Source organism: Rana temporaria, chromosome 1 (genome assembly GCF_905171775.1).
Source record: "Rana temporaria chromosome 1, aRanTem1.1, whole genome shotgun sequence".
Classification (NCBI taxonomy): Eukaryota; Metazoa; Chordata; class Amphibia; order Anura; family Ranidae; genus Rana; species Rana temporaria.
Window position 1 is genome coordinate 450,405,353 of NC_053489.1, and position 20,985 is coordinate 450,426,337.

The 20,985-nt window shown below is 44.3% G+C and overlaps 1 protein-coding gene across 1 annotated transcript in view; it reads right to left on the reverse strand.

Annotated features, from left to right (window-relative positions):
- The window catches only part of PPEF2 (protein phosphatase with EF-hand domain 2), a 98,150-nt gene that overhangs the window by 18,567 nt on the left and 58,598 nt on the right, over window positions 1-20,985 (reverse strand). The window contains exons 11-13 of the mRNA XM_040327577.1: window positions 12,369-12,518; window positions 8,336-8,743; window positions 4,308-4,493 (exon numbers count right to left, since the gene is read on the reverse strand). Of these exons, the coding sequence (XP_040183511.1) occupies window positions 4,308-4,493; window positions 8,336-8,743; window positions 12,369-12,518 (744 nt within the window). The remainder of the gene's footprint in view (window positions 1-4,307; window positions 4,494-8,335; window positions 8,744-12,368; window positions 12,519-20,985) is intronic.

The following is a 20,985-nucleotide window of genomic DNA, read 5'->3' on the forward strand; positions in this document are numbered from 1 at the left end:
GGATCTGATCACTGTGGATTTTTTTTGCATACAGTATTATATATAACACCTGTTTGTTATCAGATAAGGGCTGCACTGGGTCTGGAGATCTATTGCTTGTTTTTTTAACTTTTCATTTTTTAACTTTGTACAATTTGATTGCTGGTAATATTATTTTTTACACCTGTGTAATACTTATGATTTTTATTCTTGTATATTTGTGGGCAGCAGTGCACTGTTTTGTTATTTTATTAATGTGGAGTTGTAGCGAGATTACCTTTTTAGCATTAGCTTGCGACCCTGGGTATATTGGCTTCTGATTGCACAGACTGATTTTTGGTTATTTATTCTGATTGATGTCTAGTTAATGCATCTGTAGCCAAAGGTTTGTAGACACCCTTTCAAATGATTGAGTTATGGTATTTACTGTGAAGGGTACTGCTAAACCTACTGCAGTTAGGGGAAGGCTTTTTTCTTTTCCAGAATGACTGTGCACAAAGCTAAGGGCCAGATCCACAAAGAGCCGCCGTAACTGCAATATTCTGATTTAAGTTACACTGCCGCAAAATTTCTACCTAAGTGCCCGATCCACAAAGCACTTACCTAGAAATTTTCGGCTGTGTAACTTAAATCCGTCCGGCGCAAGGCGTTCCTATTTTCATGGGGCGAGTCCCATTTAAATTAGGCGCACTCCCGCGCCAGACGTACTGCGCATGCTCACAACGTCATTTTCCAGACGTGCATAGCGCGGTTTTACGTTACGCCGAGTTTTGAGAATCGCGCCGGGTAAAAAAAGTTGCGTCGGAAAAAAAAAAAGATACGGCGGGAATTAAAAAAAAAAAATAACAGCGTCGCGGGTAAGAAGGGTCTACTTTTACAAGGTGTAAACAGTTTACACTTTGTAAAAGCAGCCCTAATTTTACGATTGCAACGTAAGTATTTACGGAGATTTCACGAAGCTAAACCGCTTCGTGGATGTCCGTAAGTGCTCATTTGCATACGCGAAGCGGCATTTCGACTCGAAATGCCCCCAGCGGCGGATGCGGTACTGCATCCTAAGATCCGGCAGTGTAAGTCCCTTACACATGTCGGATCTTCTGCCTATCTTTTGGAAACTGATTCTGTGGATCAGTTCCAAAGATAGAAACAGGGATACGACGGCGTATCAGTAGATACGCCGGCATATCCCTTTTGAGGATCTGGCCCTAAGTTCCCAAAGACATACTATAATAAGTTGTGTGGAGGGACTGCACAGAGCCCTGACCTCAACCCTATTGAACCACTTTATAATGCATTGAAACATAATTTGAGAAGCAGTCAACATCAGTACCTGACCTCACAAATGTTCTTTTGGCCGAACTGAAACAAATTCCCACAGGCACACTCCAAAATCACAGCTGGCTAAGCTGTACTGTAAGTCTGAAGGCTTCATCAGTTAAAGGGTTAGTTTACCTTTACTCAGTGGCATATTATCCGTGTGTTTGTGTTGACACTTTCCTGGGTAACAAAATCTGATATACCTCCTCCCCTTAACTTCTCCTGCTCAATCTCCAGGCTGCCAATTTTAATCTCTCTGAGCATGCATTAACAAACTACCCTTGGACCAGAAGGTCTTTCACAGAAGGTTTTGGCCAAGCATCCAAAATGTTCATCTTCCACAATAGCAGAAACTAGGGTTGTCCCGATACCACTTTTTTAGGACTGATACTTTTTTTTATGTACTCGCCGATACCGAATACTGATACTTTTCTTAAATGTGTCCCCAAATGCAGCCATGTCCCCCCACATATTGCAGCCATGTCCCCCACATATTGCAGCCATGTCCCCCACATATTGCAGCCATGTCCCCCACATATTCCAGCCATGTCCCCCACATATTCCAGCCATGTCCCCCCACATAATGCAGCCATGTCCTCCACATTCCAGCCATGTCCCCCACATAATGCAGCCATGTACTCCACATTCCAGCCATGTCCCCCACATAATGCAGCCATGTCCTCCACATTCCAGCCATGTCCCCCACATTCCAGCCATGTCCCCCACATTCCAGCCATGTCCCCCACATTCCAGCCATGTCCCCCACATTCCAGCCATGTCCTCCACATTCCAGCCATGTCCCCCACATTCCAGCCATGTCCCCCACATTCCAGCCATGTCCCCCACATTCCAGCCGTGTCCCCCACATTCCAGCCATGTCCCATACCTGGATGATGCCGCACGTGCCGCCGTTAATCAGCGTGCGGGGAACAGCTTTCGTTTGAATAGCTGTATCCCCGCCGCGTATAGACACTCCCCCTTGCGCGGGATTGGACAGATCATCCGTGCAATCCAGCGCAAGGGGGAGTGTCTATACGCGGCGGGGATACAGCTATTCAAACGAAAGCTGTTCCCCGCACGCTGATTAACGGCGGCGGCTTTGCGGTTTGCAGCGCCGGGTTTGCGGCGGCGGCGGCGGTGGTGGCGGGGGGGGATGACAAGTATTCTATTTTAGTATCGGGGGTATTTGCGGGAGTACGAGTACTCCCGCAAATACTCGGTATCGGTCCCGATACCGATACTGGTATCGGTATCGGGACAACCCGCCATGGCCTGTGAGGCCAAAATACAAGGATTACAATCATTTACACATTCTCAGTCTCTTAAGATCAGAGGTGCATTAATGTGTCTTTCCCTAGGGCATTGGGATCATACATTCTGGTGAAGTAAATCATGTTAATGCCTCGTACACACAACCGTTTTTCTCGGCAGGAAAAAAAACAATGTTTTTCCCAACGGGATTCCTCTCAAGCCTGCCTTTCATACAAGTACCAAATACCGCCCGTCCAAAGCGCGGTGACGTACACCACGTAAGACGGGACTTTAAAGGGGAAGTTCCATTCAAACGGCGCCTCCCTTTGGGCTGCTTTTGCTGATCCTCGTGTTAGTAAAAGTTTGGTGAGAGACGATTCGCGCTTTTCAGTTTTCGTGCTATTCAGTCCATTACAGCGTGACGAATGTGCTATCTCGGGAAAGCATACACGCGACCGGTTTTCCCGACGGGAAAAAGTCTGCGGGAAACATGTTCTCTTTTTTCCCATGGTTTTCTCGTCAGGAAAACTGTGATGGAGCATACACACAGCCGGTTTTCCCAGGCCAAAAGCTGTCATGGCAGTTTTCCCGACGAGAAAACCGGTCGTGTGTACGAGGCATCACTATGCCATCAGATCCATTGTTAGTAATTCATATTTCTGGAAGAACTTGATTAAGTACTTAGGGTTCAGTGACCATTACTTTGCATCTGGAAAACTGTGGCTCAGTGAAACTGCTAATGAGTGGTCCACCCCAGTAATGTGGTTTGATGACAGATTGACTAAATCGTTTTCTGCCCACTGAAATCAAAACTAATTGCAATAGAAGATTCAGACTAGGAGCGCTCACTTTGCAATTTATATAAGTGACAGCTGTGGTGTTGTCTAGCTGTAACTTGACTCACTTCCATTGAATAAAAGGATGAAAATGCTGACGGATAAGAAAAGCTCCTCTCAGTTTGAGGACATTGGAGGATGTGTTTGGGGGTGCCCACCATTTTTCCTGTACTGTTTGTTCTCAGGAAATGATACCCAGACACTGCCATTGGGAGTGAATGTAATCCAGTCTTCTGGGTTGAAGGACAGCAGGATCCACAATATATACTAAGATATATATACTAAAGCCCTGTACACACGATCGGATATCTGATGGAATCTAATCCGATGGATTTTTTCATCAGATATCCAATGAAGCTGACTTTCATCAGTCTTGCCTACACACCATCACTTAAAAATCAGATCGTATCCAAACATGGTGACGTACAACACGTACGACGGCACTATAAAGGGGAAGTTCAAATCCAACGGCGCTACCCTTGGCTTTTGCTGATTTTGTGTTACCACATGTTAGTAAAAGTTTGGTGAGAGACGATTCGCGCTTTTCAGTCTCCGTGCTTTTCAGTCTGTTACAGCGTGACGAATATGCTATCTCCATTCCGAATGCTAGTTTTATCAGAACGAGCGCTCCTGTCTCCTAATTCAGTCTGAGCATGCATGGATTTTTGACCGATGGACTTCCCCACAGACGATCGTTTTTTTCTATCGGTTTTTTAACCATAGGAAAAATTTAAAACAGGTTATATTTTTTTTCACCAATGGGGAAAAAACTATGGGGCCCACACACGATCAGTTCGTCCGATGAAAACGGTCCATCGTTCCGTTTTCATCAGACAAACCAATCGTGTGTACAGGGCTTAATATATATTGGTTTCTTTTTAAGTCTTCTTAACTATATGCAAATAGTTATAATTTGTCATTTACCTTTCCATTGTGGCAAAACTCATATCCTTCTTGCTTACACTCATGAGACCGGATCAGCATTTGTAATCCATGTTTTTGCAGGATTTTTTCAGTTATATCAGGACCAAAGTAACATCCTCCTCCACGTACTGTGTTTGACTTGCAGCCATCCTGAGCTATAGGATCACTCCACAAAATATCTACAATCTATTCATGGGTTTAAGAGTTATCAAACGCATTCATGCAACATTATGGACTGATTTAACAAATGAAAAGAAATAGAAATACAGTAATAAATTAATGCTGAACTGTAGCCATCTAGAAAATGTAATGTTAGAAATCTGGACTAGTGTTTTTATCATAATATGTCAACCCCCCCCCCCCCCCCCCCAATAGTAATTCTTTACCATTAAATGGCTTCAGCTTCTGTTCAAGTACTGGCTCCTGTCAAGCTGCTTGCTACGTATTGATAAAACAGGCACACGTCTAGGGGAGGGAATCTATAGATGTGATATTGCAGTGGATAAGAGATGGGCATGTCCATCGCTGCATCGTTCAGTCTTATAGAAGCTTCCGCACAGAGTGATCAAAGACATCCCCTGCTTATAACATTGTTTGAAATTTTTGTTTCGTTTTTAGGTAGCTACAAGAACACTAGAATTCTGGCAGATTCAATAGGTATTTTTCTGTACTTGCATGAAATATGCTTTAAGGATCACTAAAGAGAATTATAAAATAAAAATAACAAACCTCCACTGTGCAGCTCGTTTTGCACAGAGTGGCCCTGAACCTGGTCTTCTGAAGTCCCTCGGCGGCTGTCTCGGCTCCTCCCCGCAAGAACTTTCCACCTTCATGCGAGCTCTCTCACATGGTGGAAAGTCCTTGCGGGCGCGCTGCCATGATACAGCCGGCAGCTATAGCCGCTCACTGTATCACTCGTCCCCGCCCCCAGCGCGCTGCATCATTGGATATGATTGATAGCAGCGCGAGCCAATGACTGCGCTGCTTTCAATCAACCAATGAATGAGCCGAGAAGCCAACCGAGAAGCCTGCGCATTTACGGCGTGGGACTTTTGAAGGGTCAGGTAAGTAAACGGGGACTGGGGGGGGGGGGGGGGGGCTAACGCTGAGATGTTTTTTCACCTTAATGCATAGAATGCATTAAGGTGAAAAAACGTACCTTTACAACGCTAAATAAGAAAACATTACATCTAGGGACTGATAAGTTGAATTATATTGCATTTTGATGCAGGGCATACAGCATGCAATGTGGCTGATTTAAATAAAAATGGATAGTGTGAAATTTGGTGAAGCCATGATAGCCAATCAGCTTCTAACTTCAGCTTGTTCAATTAAGTGTTGACAATAAAACGTGAAAGCTGATTGGTTTCTATGCAGAGCTGCATCACACTCTGTGTGCATCAGTTTTGGCAAATCTCCCCCCAATGTGTCTTTAAAGTGGTTGTAAACCCTGTAGGTGCTTGAAATATCTCCTAAACCTCCACAGTTTAGGAGATATTTGCAAAAGAGACGGACGCGATGTCTCTGGCGCAGGCGCACTTTAGAAACCTTCATAAACGGCGATCGGGCCGTTTCTAAAGGTGATCGTGCCATGACTGGTGGCCCCCGCGCGCATACATCACATAGTAGCCCATTATGCTTTATCTTTGCAGGGAAACAAAGAGGAAGTAAAACCTATCAGGGTTTACTTCCTCTTTAAAGCGGTGTTTCACCCTAAAAACAAATTTCTAGCATGCCATCAAGCATACTAGCGCGATCTACAGTACACCTTTCTTTTATTTTCTTTTTTCTTTTATATTTCTTTTAGTTTACTGCCGTAGTGAAGTTTCATAGGAATGGGCATTCCTATGCACAGGGAAGATGATTGACAGCCGGCTATGGCGCGTCACGCTCCCCGAAGATAGCCGAAATAGGACTTGCCTCTTCACGGCGCTATACGGCGCCTGCGCACAGACATCGGACACCGTGAAGAGGCAAGTCCTATTTCGGCTATCTTCGGGGAGCGTGACGCGCTATAGCCGGCCGTAAATCATCTTCCCTGTGCATAGGAACGCCCATTCCCCGCGGGGAGTCTGAAACTTCATTACGGCAGTAAACAGTGAGTACGGCGCCAAAAAATAAAAGAAAGGTGTACTGTAGATCGCGCTAGTATGCTTGATGGCATGCTAGAAATTATTATTATTTTATTTAGGGTGAACCCCCGCTTTAACATCTTTAGGAATAATTCCAGGCATTGGTATGTTATACATAGTTACTTTGGTCTAGTTTGGACCAATGTAACTCTGTATATAGTATACCTGACCAATGCCCTAGAAAGTTGGAAATCACTGACATAGACACCGCTACTCCAGTGATCATCACTTGCTTACCGGTGCTGCAACGAGTGGCTGCTGTCCTGCATTGTGAACACAGGAGGTTGGCCACTATGCTTATGCCCTTCAGAATGCTTTTCCTTTTTTTGTTGAATGACTGCAAAGTGTTCTCTGATTGGACAAGGTTGAGAGTGTCACATTACTTCCCCACCTCATCCAATCCAAGAGCACTTTGCATTCATTCAGAAAATGTGAAACATTCTCTGAATGGCACTCGTGCTCAGTGGCCAACCTTCTGTCTTCAGAATACAGCAGGGCAGTCGCTCAGGACTGGACACTGAAGCAAGTGAAGATCACTGAAGTAGCTGTGTCTACGCTTGTGATTTCCAACTTCCAGGACCATTGGCCATGTATGGTACATACATACCGTAGTTACATTGGTCCAAGTTGTACCAATGTAATTATGTATACCGATGCCTGGAGCGATTCTTTAATAATATACAATATAAAAGTCAGTTCTAAATAATGAAGCAGAGTTTAATTCATGAAAAAAGAGGTAACACTGTTTCGCATCATGTAAACTAGCCTACACTGGCAGCTCCTAAACTTGAGTTTAAATGCTTTTGGTGTTTTTTCGCCAAAGCTCTTAAACTCAACTCCATAAAAGTGTATGTGTTAATGTACACATAGGGCCAGATCCTCAGAGCGAATACGCCGGCGTATCTACTGATACGCCGGCGTACTTTCAAATTACCCGCGTCGTATCTTTAGTTTGAATCCTCAAACCAAGATACGACGGCATCTGGGTTAGATCCGACAGGCGTACGGCTTCGTACGCCTTCGGATCTAAGATGCAATACTTCGGCGTCCGCTGGGAGGCGTTCACGTCGTTTTCCGCGTCGGGTATGCAAATTAGCTATTTCCGACGATCCACGAACGTACGAGCGGCTGGCGCATTCCTTTATGTCGTCTCTAGTCGGCTTTTTCCGGCGTATAGTTAAAGCTGGTATTTTGCGGCGTATAGTTAGACTTGCCATGTAAAGTATGGCCGTCGTTCCCGCGTCGAAATTTGGATTTTTTTTTTGAGTAAGTCGTCCGTGAATCTGAATGTACGTAAGTCCTGTCTAAGTTAAAAAAAATTAAGTCCTAGCGACGTCATTTAGCGCAATGAACGCCGGGAAATTTCGGGACTGCGCATGCGCAGTTCATTCGGCGAATTCTTTGAGGATTCAAAGCAGCCAAAAGTAAGTTACAGCGGTGTAACGTATCTCACATATGCTGCGCCGATCTATTTCTATGTGGATCTGGCCCATAAGGTTTTAGCAAAGTTTAGAAGTTGCCACGTTTAGGTAAGCTTCAACCTCCCTCTCCTGAACACAGAAGAACCACGTTCAGGATAAGAACGTTTTGACCATTGGCCATGGCAAATGTAGGCCAGTGTACATAAAGCCTTATCTAGCAGCATTGTTCAGGCAGTGCTATCTTATTCAAATACTACTGCCACTAGGTAATAGTACACATCGGACTTAATAGCATGTGTTTCACACTATGCTGACCTCCTGTTTGTGTAGCTCATTAATAATTTTGATCTTTTGGTGCCAATAGGGTACAAATGGCACTATAGGGGTTATGGTCAGGGGTGATCTATAAAACTAAAACTATCTTCTGTTTGAAAGAAATTGTAAAACAAGTGGAAATAAGCTACCGTATATTTACCTGCTTTCTCTCTTCATTGTCCATGTCATACTCTTGCATTTCTCCGGATTCTGATTCAGAGTCAGAAACAGACACCGGACTGTCAGGCTCACGAATGGTCTCAGTGAAACCCACTTGTCTTCGACATTTTACTAGTTCTTTGTCCACAGCTTGCTTCACTCGTTTGGAGATCTCTTTTCTGTCAATTGTCATGGTGGTGGGGCTACTAGCTGATCGTTTCCCCTTATAATTGGGTAGGAGGCTTGGACTGGAGCTATAGGAGAAAGAACCACTCCTTGGGGGCTGCCAAGGCGATGCCACTGTTAGCGCATTTTCTCCATTTGTACCCTGATCAGTCTTCTCTTCTGTCTTTTCTTCTATCTTGTTTATCTTGTCTTTCTTTTTTCTAGGCCTCAAAGTAGATGCATACTAAACAAAAGCAGTTTAAAAGTGACTTATGTATTTTTTTTCCTGTATTGCTCTATGATCATATTTTACATTTTCTCACACTAAGATAATATATTATTTTAAAATATGAATCTGGTTAAAATTGAGGTGCAGCAATCAAAATTTGTTACTGGTCTATTTCAAGCCCAAATCAAGCTTATGCCTTTTTTATTTTTAAATAGGAAGGGTTAGAGCCTCTGTTATCATTGCTGTTTGTGACCTTGTTGGTCAGATTCCTCCTGACTTCATCTCAAGACCTGATGAGAAATGTCCCCAATAGTGAAACTTACAATACATATACAGTAAAACCTTGGATTGCAAGCATAATTAGTCCCGGAAACATGCTTGTAATCCAAAGCACTTGTATATCTAAGCAAATTTCCCCATAAGAAATAATGGAAACTCAGATGATTCGTTCCGCAACCATTTACTCAAATGGTTTTCTGGTTAGTCCTTATTAAAAGATTATAGCAATGTGACCAGGTGAATGACATTGTCTGCCATTTCTTCCCAGAGAATTTGGAAGTGACATGTAGAAGCTAAATGACCATTTGTCTTCTGAATGTAGCCACAATCAGAATGCCTCCCTTTTGAAAGTGTATAAATTGCTTAGAGGCTAATGGACTCAGTAGAACAGATATTTTGAATGTATGACAATGTATACACACTGTTCTCCAAGCTTTTAGAGTTTTCTGGAAGCTTGCTTGTATATTAAATACATCTTTTTGAAATCAATTTGGATTCAGCAGTCAACTTTACTGAAGAACTTTAAGTTAAGGTTTCTTCTCCGTCAGTAACCATAAAATGTCTATCCACAAATGTTATAATCAGATAATCAGTTCTGACATGACGCTACTCTTATATCAAGACATCGCTTGTCTATCAAGTCAATATTTATTAAAATAAAATTCTTGTCTTGCAAATCGCTCTCAAACCAAGGTTTTGCTGTATTGTAGATTTGGGAGGGGAAATACATTCTAATAATGCTGGTATTGCTGCCTATGCCTTAATTTACCAGTGGCAAACACATCTCCCATTTCTTGTCCTGGTATCACAGTAACAGGAAGGGCTATTTCTGCTATGAGGTTATAACATATATAAAAAAGCTTTTTAATTATTTTTCTTTGTGAAGGTTCTAATTTATCCAAAGGAGAAAAGAATTGTTTGGGCTTGGCTATTGGAAAATCATTGTACAGTGAACATCCCTTTAATAGATACATAATAAAGAAAATAGGATGATGGGACTTTTAAGGAGCACAAGAAACCAAAATGTAGAAAAATAGAAATTTTATAAAGTTAAAATTTATGATTGAATACATAAAACAATTCATATATTGGATCATTGAAATTCAAATTTATTCAGGTTATGGTATAGCTAGTATTAGGTCATCACGTTCAATTGGACTTGTTCAAGTTCCTCATTGTTCTATCCAAAATAAATAAATAAAAATAAAACTGACTACATTTTGGCTATAATAAAAACAATTGGAATTCTCAAGAAAGGCTAGCAAGGCAAGTGTAAAGCTGGCCATAGATAGAGTAATTTTTGTATGAAACATCGGACATGCTGGTTGTACCTAAGTTGATCAATCAACTTGGGTACAATCAATCTGCCCATACATGGTTTGAATCTCGGCCAGTCTCTGCTGAATTGGCCGAGAGTTGAACCATCTATGGCCAGCTTATCACATAATTTGTAATAAAAACACATTTGCCATTCTGAAGCTTCACTCCAACCACTTTGCATATTATTTTATATATATATACCGTGAATGTGCCCTGTGGCTTGCGATGCGATGCATACAAATGCAAAACGTGCAGTTATTTAAATAAAAAATAAAAATAATTTAAACTGTTCCTTATATTGTAACAAGACAAGTCACCATCCCTAAATAATGGACCCCTGCCTGCATGTTAAAACATCCCATTTAAGCATGCAGGCTAGTGTGAATGAATCCTGTCCATTAGTGAGACCTGCTACTGTACATGCTTGCATTCTAGTAACCTCACACACAGGGCCGCCATCAGGTGGGTACAGGCAGTATACCTGCAAGGGGTCCGGAGGTTCCCAGGGGCCCGGAGGCCCACAGGGCCCCAGATGGCAAGCCCCCCCCTTTTTTTTTTTTTATATATATTTTTTTAATATATTTTTACTTTATTTTTTATTAAAGGGCCAATTTTTTTTTTAGGGGTCCGGAGGTCCCCAGGGACCCTGAGATTCCCAGGGCCCTGGATGACAACCCCCCTTTTTTATAAAAAATATATATTTTTTTTATATATTTTTTTTATTTTTTATATATATATATATTATATTATTAATATTATTATTATTAAAGGGCCCAGGGGGCCCGGATGGCAACCCCCCTTTTTTATAAAAATGTTTTGTTTCTTTTTTATATTATTTTATTTATTTTTATATATATTTATATATATTTTATTAAATGGCTCAGAGGTCCCCAGGACCCCATGTGGCAAACCCCCTTTTTTTTATTAAAGGGCCCAGAGGTCCCCCAGGGCCCTGGATGGCAACCCCCCCTTTTTTATATAAATGTTTATTTTTATTTATTTTTTATATTATTATTTTATATATATATATATATATATATATATATATATATATATATATATTTTATTAAAGGGCCCAGAGGGCCCCAGATGGCAACCCCCCTTTTTAAAAATAAATACATTTAAATATATATTTTTTATATATATTTATATATTTATATATTTTTTATTTTTATTAAAGGGCCCAGACAGAGGTCCCCAGGGCCCCGGATGGCTACCCCCCCTTTTTATATATATTTTTCTTTATTTCTTATTTTTTTTGTAAAGGGCCCCCCCCGCTTCTCAATTTCAGACGGCAGCACCCCCCCCCCCCGGTTCTCTTCTCCAGGGGGCCCATGCCTGAAGCTGTGTAAGGGGCCCCATAATTCCTGATGGCGGCCCTGCTCACACAATGGAATCTCACTCAGCTGCATTTTCTATATTGTAAGGAAAAGGTGAGTTAAACTTCTTTGTAATAGTCCTAATAGACCTAAGAAACGAATGCCCTGTACACACGATCGGAACTTTGTCTGACCAAACTCACATCGGAATTCCGACGGAATTCCATCGCAGTAAAATAGAACATGTTCTCTATCTAAACTCCGATAGAGAACATGTTCTATTTTACTGCGATGGAATTCCGTCGGAATTTCCGATGGAATTACTCCGATGGGGCATACACACGGTCAGAATTTCCGATGGAAAAAGTCTGTCAGACTTTTTCCATCAGAAATTCCGATCGTGTGTACGGGGCATAAGGAGCAAATATTCAAATCGCCAATAAATTCTGCACCAAATGAAGAATTATCAGTTTTGGGTGGACTAGATTAGGTTACGTTTACCTATCCATTGTCTCCAAATATTTGTAAGATTATTTCTTTGCATTAAAAAAGGGGTAAAAAGAAGATAGAATTCTCCAACAGCTTGCACTTAAGCATTATCGTTTCATACATTGAATAGTTTAAGGAACAGCAAGAGCATTGTGGGATCCTGTAGTTTGTGACAATGGCCATAGTGCAATTAGTCATTTTTCAATGATAAATAGAAAGTGTACATATCTTACCTTGTGTCTTTCTATTTTAGAGAGCATCTCTAAGTCAGTAGAATCTGACACTCCTCCGTGGGTAATTAATATTTTTTGATCAATTATAGCTGCTAAAGGAAGCCAGCTAAATACACTTTGCAACATTTTGAGGATTTTCTTCCCATGAACCTTTAATATCAAAATCAAAGAAAAATTATAAATACTGTACTTACATAGCAATAATGTAGCATAAACATACACTGAATTACCAAAAGTATTGGGACGCTTACCTTTACACACACATGAACTTTAATGGCATACCAGGCTTAATCCGTAGGGTTCAATATCAAGTTGGCCCACTCTTTGCAACTATAACAGCTTCAACTCTTCTGGGAAGGATGTCCACAAGGTTTAGGAGTGTGTCTATGGGAATGTTTAACCATTCTTCCAGAATCGCATTTGTGAGGACAGGCACTGATGTGAACAACAAGGCCTGGTTTGCATTCTCTGCTCTAATTCATCCCAAAGGTGTTCTATTGGGTTGAGGTCAGGACTCTGTGCAGGGAAGTCAAATTCCTCCACCACAAACATGAATCCATGTCTTTATGGACCTTGCTTGGTGCACTGGTCCAAATCATTTTGTGGAGAGGGGATTGTGGTGTGGGGTTGTTTTTTAGGTGTTGGGCTTGGCCCCTTAGTTCCAGTGAAGGGAACTCTTAAGGAGTCAGCGTACCAAGACATTTTGGACAATTTCATGCTCCCAACTTTTTGGGTAAAGTTTGCAGATGGCCCCTTCCTGTTCCAACATGACTGCACACCAGTGCACAAACCAAGGTCCATAAAGACATGGATGAGCACGTTTGGGGTGAAGGAACTTGACTTGCCTGCACAGAGTCCTGATCTCAACCTGATAGAACATTTTTGGGATGATTTATTGCCAGCGCCTTCTTGTCCAACATCAGTGCCTGATCTCACAAATGTGCTTCTGGAAGAATAGTCAAACATTCCCAAAGACACAGTCATAAACCTTGTGGACAGCCTTCCCAGAAGAGTTGAAGCTGTTATAGCTGCAGAGGATGGGCCAACTCAATATTAAACCCACGGACTAAGACTGGAATGCCATTAAAGTTCATGCCAGTGTAGAGCAGGTGTGCCAATACGTTTTGTAATATAGTGTATGTTGCTTCTACTACCTAGGGATGAGCTTAGAGTTTGCGTCGTACACATGTTCGACTCGAACATTTTCTGTTCGTGCGTTCGCCGAATTTCTAAAATTATGGGCCGCTTGCGCCAAATTCGAGTGGCGTGTCACGGCCCATAATTCAGTGCATTGCTGGCTGATGATTGCCCAAGCATGCACTATGACCCGCATGCTTGGCCAATCACAGCGCTGTAAGCAAAGAGAGCCATAATTGGCCAAAGCCAGGGTGGCTTTGGCCAATTATGTCTCAGGGGGTTTAGTACACGCCCCACATGATATAAGGCCGCCTGCGTGGCAGCCTTGTGTAGTGTGTTGCGGCGGTGGTGAAAGACGAACAGAGAGAGAGACAGTGTCATTTCATTTGAGTTAGATAGAGCAGGCAGGCGAGTCAGTTAGCTGCAGTTACAGTGTGTAGAGGATATGTAGAGGATATATATGCATCCCAGGTGTTGTATATATATTTATACACTGTATTCAGTTTAGCTAGATCCGTTCCTGTATTCTCTTCCTAATATACTGACAGGCAGGCAGGTGATTGTGCTAGCTGCAGTATTTTTACTTAGTGTACTGTGTCCTTTGCACAGTGTGCACCTAAAGCTTACCTGAATACAATTGCTTGTGTTTTCATACTAATACCACAGGCAGGGATCTGCAAGTATTTTCATTTTGTGTACTGTGTCCTTTGCACCGTGTGCACCTAAAGATCCCTGAATACAATTGCTGGTGTTCTCATACTAATACCGGGGTAGATTCAGAAAGCAATTGCGTCTGCGTAACCATAGTTACGCAGCGCAATTGCTTAGTTGCACCGGCGTATCGAGTGCTCCTGATTCAGAGAGCTCGATTCGCCGACTGCAGCCTAAGATATGACTGGCATAAGGCTCTTATGCCATCGTATCGTAGGCTGCATTCTTACGCTGGCCGCTAGGTGGCGTTCCCGTAGTGGTCAGCGTATAGTATGCAAATTGCATACTAACGCCGATTCACAACCCTACGCGAGCCCTGCGTACGCAGTTTACGTTGTTTCCGTTCGTCGGGTTCCACGTAAGGCTGCTCCTGCTATTAGCAGGGGCAGCCAATGCTACGTATACCAGTCGTTCCCGCGTCGCGAATTTAAAATTTAACGTCGTTTGCGTAAGTGAATCGTGAATGGCGCTGGATGCCATTTACGTTCACTTTGAAGCAAATGACGTCCTTGCGACCTTAGTGTACTGTGTCCTCTGCACAGTGTGCACCTAAAGCTACCTGAATACAATTGCTGGTGTTCTCATACTAATAACACAGGCAGGGATCTGCAAGTATTTTCACTTAGTGTACTGTGTCCTTTGCACAGTGCGCACCTTAAGCTACCTGAATACAATTGCTGGTGTTCTCATACTATACCACAGGCAGGGATCTGCAAGTATTTGCACTTAGAGTACTATGTCCTTTGCACAGTGTGCACCTAAATCTACCTGAATACAATTGCTGGTGTTCTCATACTAATACCACAGGCAGGGATCTGCAAGTATTTTCACTTAGTGTACTGTGTCCTTTGCACAGTGTGCACCTAAAGCTACATGAATACAATTGCTGGTGTTCTCATACTAATACCACAGGCAGGGATCTGCAAGTATTGTCAGTTAGTGTACTGTGTCCTTTGCACAGTGTGCACCTAAAGCTACCTGAATACAATTGCTGGTGTTCTCATACTAATACCACAGGCAGGGATCTGCAAGTATTTTCACTTAGTGTACTGTTTCTTTTGCACAGTGTGCACCTAACGCTACCCGAATACAATTGCTGGTGTTCTCATATTAATACCACAGACAGGAATCTGCAAGTATTGTCAGTTAGTGTACTGTTTCTTTTGCACAGTGTGCACCTGAAGCTACCTGAATACAATTGCTGGTGTTCTCATACTAATACCACAGGCAGGGATCTTCAAGCATTGTTAGTTAGTGTACTGTGTGCTTTTCACAGTGTGCACCTAAAGCTACCTGAATACAATTGCTGGTGTTCTCATGCTAATACCACAGGGTAAGGATCTGCAAGTATTTTCACTTATTGTACTGTGTCCTTTGCACAGTGTTCACCTAAAGCTACCTGAATATAACTGCTGGTGTTCTCATACTAATACCACAGGCAGGGAGCTGCAAGTATTTTCAGTTAGTGTACTGTGTCCTTTGCACAGTGTGCAACTAAAACTAACTGAAGACAATTGCTGGTGTTCTCTTACTAATAATACTACAGGCAGGCAGTTGATTCTGATAGCTGCAGTATAATCAGTATATATACATCCCAGCTTTGTGCAGCTACATATGCCTGCAGGCCATTAGTATGTCTGGAAGGACAACAAGGAGAGGCAGACAGTCACGAGCCGCACTGTTGCATCCTCATCAGCACGTGGCGTGGGACACGCTTGTCCTTTTTTCGGCAGCTGGCCATGTTGAGCCGCAACATGCCGAAGACTTGGTGGAGTGGGTGACCAAGCTGTCCTCATCCTCCTCAACCTCTCTCCCAGGCTCAGGGTACTTTGTCTGGCAAAGCAGCTGCCAACACGGCATCTTACCTCGGCTCAATGGCATCAGTCCTAGCCCCAACATGACCTCCTGAAGAGTCCCCCAAACTGATGATGGCACCCAGCTAGAGGAAGGCAGTAACGTGAGCCCAGAGAGAGTGGGTGCCCAAGAAGGACAGCAATCTGGCAGTCATGTTCCCCTAGCTGCAGCATACTGCCTGGTTTGCTCCAGTGATGAGGAGGGAGGGGATGATGAGGTCACTGACTCCACGTGGGTGCCTGATAGGAGAGAGGAGGAGGCACAGCTCCAACGAGGCAGGATGCCCTTCAGGGGCCAGCTTAAGGGCAGCACACCGACTGCATCACACCGCAGACGTTACCTATCTTTCACGGCGCATTGGGTGACTCTGCTGGCAGCTAGGAAGGATGCAGGACAAGGTACAGTAGTGTTTTTAGGTTGTTCCACCACCACGCCTCCAAAATGCTACTACTGGTGATTCTGACACACCTCTCTCCTCCACCCCCTCCTCTTTATTTTCCTCCATGGCCTCTTCCTGTGCTTTGTCCTCGGAACCAGCGCTGCTCCGTAGGCGTTCAAGGAGCTACGCAAGTACGCAGGCAAAAAGATGCCATGTGGTGCTTGAGCTGGTGTGCTTGGGGGACAGGAGCCACACTGGGGCAGAGGTTCTGTCAGCTCTGCAGGGGCAGGCTCAGAGGTGGTTGACGCCACGCCAGCTTAAGCCAGATATGGTGGTTTGCGACAATGGCACCAACCTTCTATCCTCTCTCTGACCGGGACAACTGACCCATGTGCGCTGTTTAGCTCACGTCCTTAACTTGGTGGTGCAGCGGTTCTTGGGCAGGTACCCGGGCTTACAGGATGTCCTGAAGCAGGCCAGGAAACTGTGTGCATTTCCGCTGGTCATATAATGCCAGTATTCGGCTGGCTGACCTCCAAAAGGAATACAACCTGCTCAAGAACCACCTAATCTGTGACATGCCCACCAGGTGGAACTCTACGTTGGCCATGCTGCAGTGGCTGCACACGCAGCAGAGGGCCATCAATGAGAATCTGTGCCAATATGGCACCAGGACAGGGTCAGGGGAGCTTGTTTTTTTCCCCACACCAGTGGGCCATGATCAGGGATGCATGCACTGTCCTGTCACCATTTGAGGAGGCCTCGAGGATGGTGAGCAGTGACAGTGCATGCATCAGTGACACTGTCCCTTTTATCCACCTGTTGGAGCACACGCTGCGTGGAATAATGGACAGGGCACTTGAGGCAGAACAGAGGAAGAAAGAGGAGGACTTCCTTACCCCTCAAGGCCCCCTTTATCCAGACAGTGTTCCTGCTGGCCCGCCTATCACACAGGAAGAGGAGGAGGAGGAGGATTGTGTCAGCAGTGAGGTGGAGCCTAGCACTCAGCATCAGCAGCAGTCTTCAAGGGATCAATTACAGTCCCAAGAAACCTATGAACTTGTACGTGGCTGGGAGGAGGAGGCTTCGGATCATGTCGTCCTGAGTGACCCAGAGGACTCCGGACCGAATGCCTCAGCAAACCTACGCTGCATGGCCTCCCTGATCCTGCAAAGCCTGCGGAGGGATCCTCGTATTCGTGGTATCACGAAGAGGGATCATTACTGTCTGGCAACCCTCCTTGATCCACGTTACATGGGTAAGGTTGCGGACCTTATCTTGCCGTTGCAGAGGATGAACCATATTCGGATGGCCTTGCAGAAAGGTCTGTGCAACGCATTCCCAGAGACTGGGAGGTTACAAAATACTGGTCCTGGACAACGTGTTGCTGAGGCTTCGGTCAGTCAAAGAAGGAGCGGTGGAGAAGGTGGCTGTCTGACCGATGCGTTCAGACAATTTTTTAGTCCGCAGCCCCAAGGTATGATTGGTTCCAGCAACCATTGCCAGCATCTGTTTTACATGGTGCAGGAATACCTAGGGGCAAGATCAGACTTGGACACCTTTCCCACCGAAAATCCTCTGGGTTACTGGGTCTTGAGGCTGGATCACTGGCCAGAGCTTGCACAGTATGCAATTGAGCTACTGGCCTCTCCTTCATCCAGCGTTCTTTCGGAACGCACATTCAGTGCTGCTGGAGGCTTTGTAACCGATCACAGGGTGCGCCTGTCCACCGACTCGATCGATCGACTGACCTTCATAAAAATGAATCAGTCTTGGATCACCACCAGCTACCAAGCACCTGATGCTGATATAACCGAATATTTTTTTTGAAATGTCAGATCCCTTCAAGACTGCCTATGCTGATGCTGAGTGACTATCCTGTTATGCTGAGTGACTATCCTCTTCCTTATCAATGATCATGCTGATAGCTTGTAAGAATATTTTTGGTTCTGGGCACCGCCACCAGTGGCCAAGGCCCAATTTTTCTGCCCCTATTTTACAGGGGCGTGTAATTACAATTCTTGATCTAATATTTCACAGCAGGGCCCATTCCTGCGCTCCAACTAGAGTATCTGTGAGGGGTTGCAGTGTTGTGGCACCAGCACCAGTGCCTAAGGCCCAATTTTTCTGCCCCTGTTTAACAGGGGTGTGTAATCACAATTTTTGATGCAGTACCTTGCAGCAGGGCTCATTCCTGCGCTCCAACTAGAGTATCCGTGAGGGGTTGCAGTGTTGTGGCACCAGCACCACTGCCTAAGGCCCAATTTTTCTGCCCCTGTTAAACAGGGGCGTGTAATTAAAAAAATGTATGCAATACTTTGCAGCAGGGCTCATTTCTGCGCTCCAACTAGAGTATCTGTAAGGGGTTGCTGTGTTGTGACACTAGTGCAGACCTGGGCAAACTACGGCCTGCGGGCCGTATACGGCCCGGCGGACCTTTTAATCCGGCCCCCGGGCGGAGCGCTAGTTACGGCAATGTAGTAGCTGGCGGCGCAGGGCGAATTACATTGCGCAACGTCTCCTGCATGATGGTCAGTGGCTGGGCCGGCCATCAGCTAGTGGGGGGGCGGGGCTACGGCTTGAGCCGTACGTGCAGACGCACACAGGGAGTTGACATCACGTCAGATGTGCAGGAAAACTTCACAGTCATCGTACTTTGGATCTGTTGTGATGGTGAGTGATGTTTTGTTGCTGTGCTCACAGACTGATGAATACCATCCATATTATATACTTCTCATATCTATTTTCTGTGGTGTCTGTCCCTTGTCATGCTTTGTGCACATTTTATCTCCTCTTTTTTGAGTTTCTGACATCATCAGGTGGTTTATGTAATTTTAGCAGAAAATGCACCAATATATTGCAAACCATAGCTATGGTTTGCAATATATTAGTGCATTTTTTGATAAAATTACATAAACCAGCTGATGTCAGAAACTCAAAAAAGAGGAGATAAAATGTGCACAAAGCATGACAAGGGACAGACACCACAGAAAATAGATATGAGAAGTATATAATATGGATGGTATTCATCAGTCTGTGAGCAGTCCATGTGCAAGCTTGCAACATTATTCATACAATGGTAAATGTAAGGGTAGGGGTGTTGGCGCTGCCTACGTGGACACTTGTCCACTGAGCACCCTTAGGTGGTCTATCTGCTAGAAGCGGTAAGTGAAAAATCAAATATCTGCTAGAAGCGGTAAGTGAAAAATCTAATATCTGCTAGAAGCGGTAGGTGTGGCATAGATGCTGGCAGTACAATAAAAAGAAAATAAATAAAAGGGCACAGGTGGTCTGGGGGGGCCTTGGGGAATGCTGCAACAAATTAAACGGCACAGGGGGATTAGGGGGGTTCTGCAGCTTGCAGCACCCTGCCTAATCCCCCTGTGTTGTTTCATTTGTTGCAGCATCCAAATCCCCCCCTGTCCCCCTGCGCCATTTTATTTGTTGCTTACAGCCTGCAAGCAAAAAATAAAACGGCATTGGTGGGGGGGGGGGGGGTGTTTGGGGGTAATCTATGCTACAAATCTGTGAGAACTGCTGCAGCTACATAATGTGGGGGAACTGCTACCTAATATAGGGAAACTATGCTACAAATATGGGGGAACTATGCAACCAACCTAATACTTTGTTTTTGGTTGCATAGGCAGCCCTGGGTGCACTTTATTGGATCCTTGTCACAACAGGACTCTAGGTCTCAAAATGTCTGCTAAAAAGAGAAAGGTAGATGCTGAATGCAGAGTCTTCCAAAAGAATTGGACTGCTAAGTATTTATTTACCGAAATCAGAGGTAAAGCCGCGTGTTTAGTTTGCGGGGAGCAGATCGCCGTTTTTAAGGACTACAATTTGAGTCGGCATTACGAAACAAAACATGCTGCAAAATATAAAAACTTGACTGACGCAGAAAGGGTGCAGACTTCGGAAGCTTTGCTAGCTAAGTTGCAAAAGCAGCAAGGCTGTTTTACAAAACTTCACGCAGCCAGGGATGCAGCAACCCAGAGCAGCTTTGTGATATCCCACAAAATCGCGAAATACAGTAAGCCGTTCTCAGAGGGGGAGTTTATCAAAGAGTGCTTGGTGGACTCTGCAGCACTAATATGCCCTGAAAAAAAAGCGGCATTTGAGCAAGTCCCGCTGTCCAGGCGAACCGTGACTAGAAGGATCGAGGACATTGCAGGGAATTTGGAGCTTCAACTGCAACGTGAAGTGGCACGTTTCGACTTTTTCTCCTTGGCTTTGGACGAAAGCTGTGATGTCCGCGACACAGCCCAGTTACTTGTATTCGTCCGCGGGATAACCCCCGAGTTCAAGATTACGGAGGAGCTGGCAGCAATGCGGTCGATGAAAGGAACGACGACAGGGAGTGATCTGTTCACGGAGGTAAATGAGTGCATGGACAGGCTGGGACTGAAATGGGACAGACTGACAGGCGTCACAACGGACAGATGTCCAAATCTCACCGGAAAAAATTTCGGACTTTTGAAACGTATGCAAGATAAAGTGACTGAAATCGACATGGATCAGAAACTGGTATTTTTG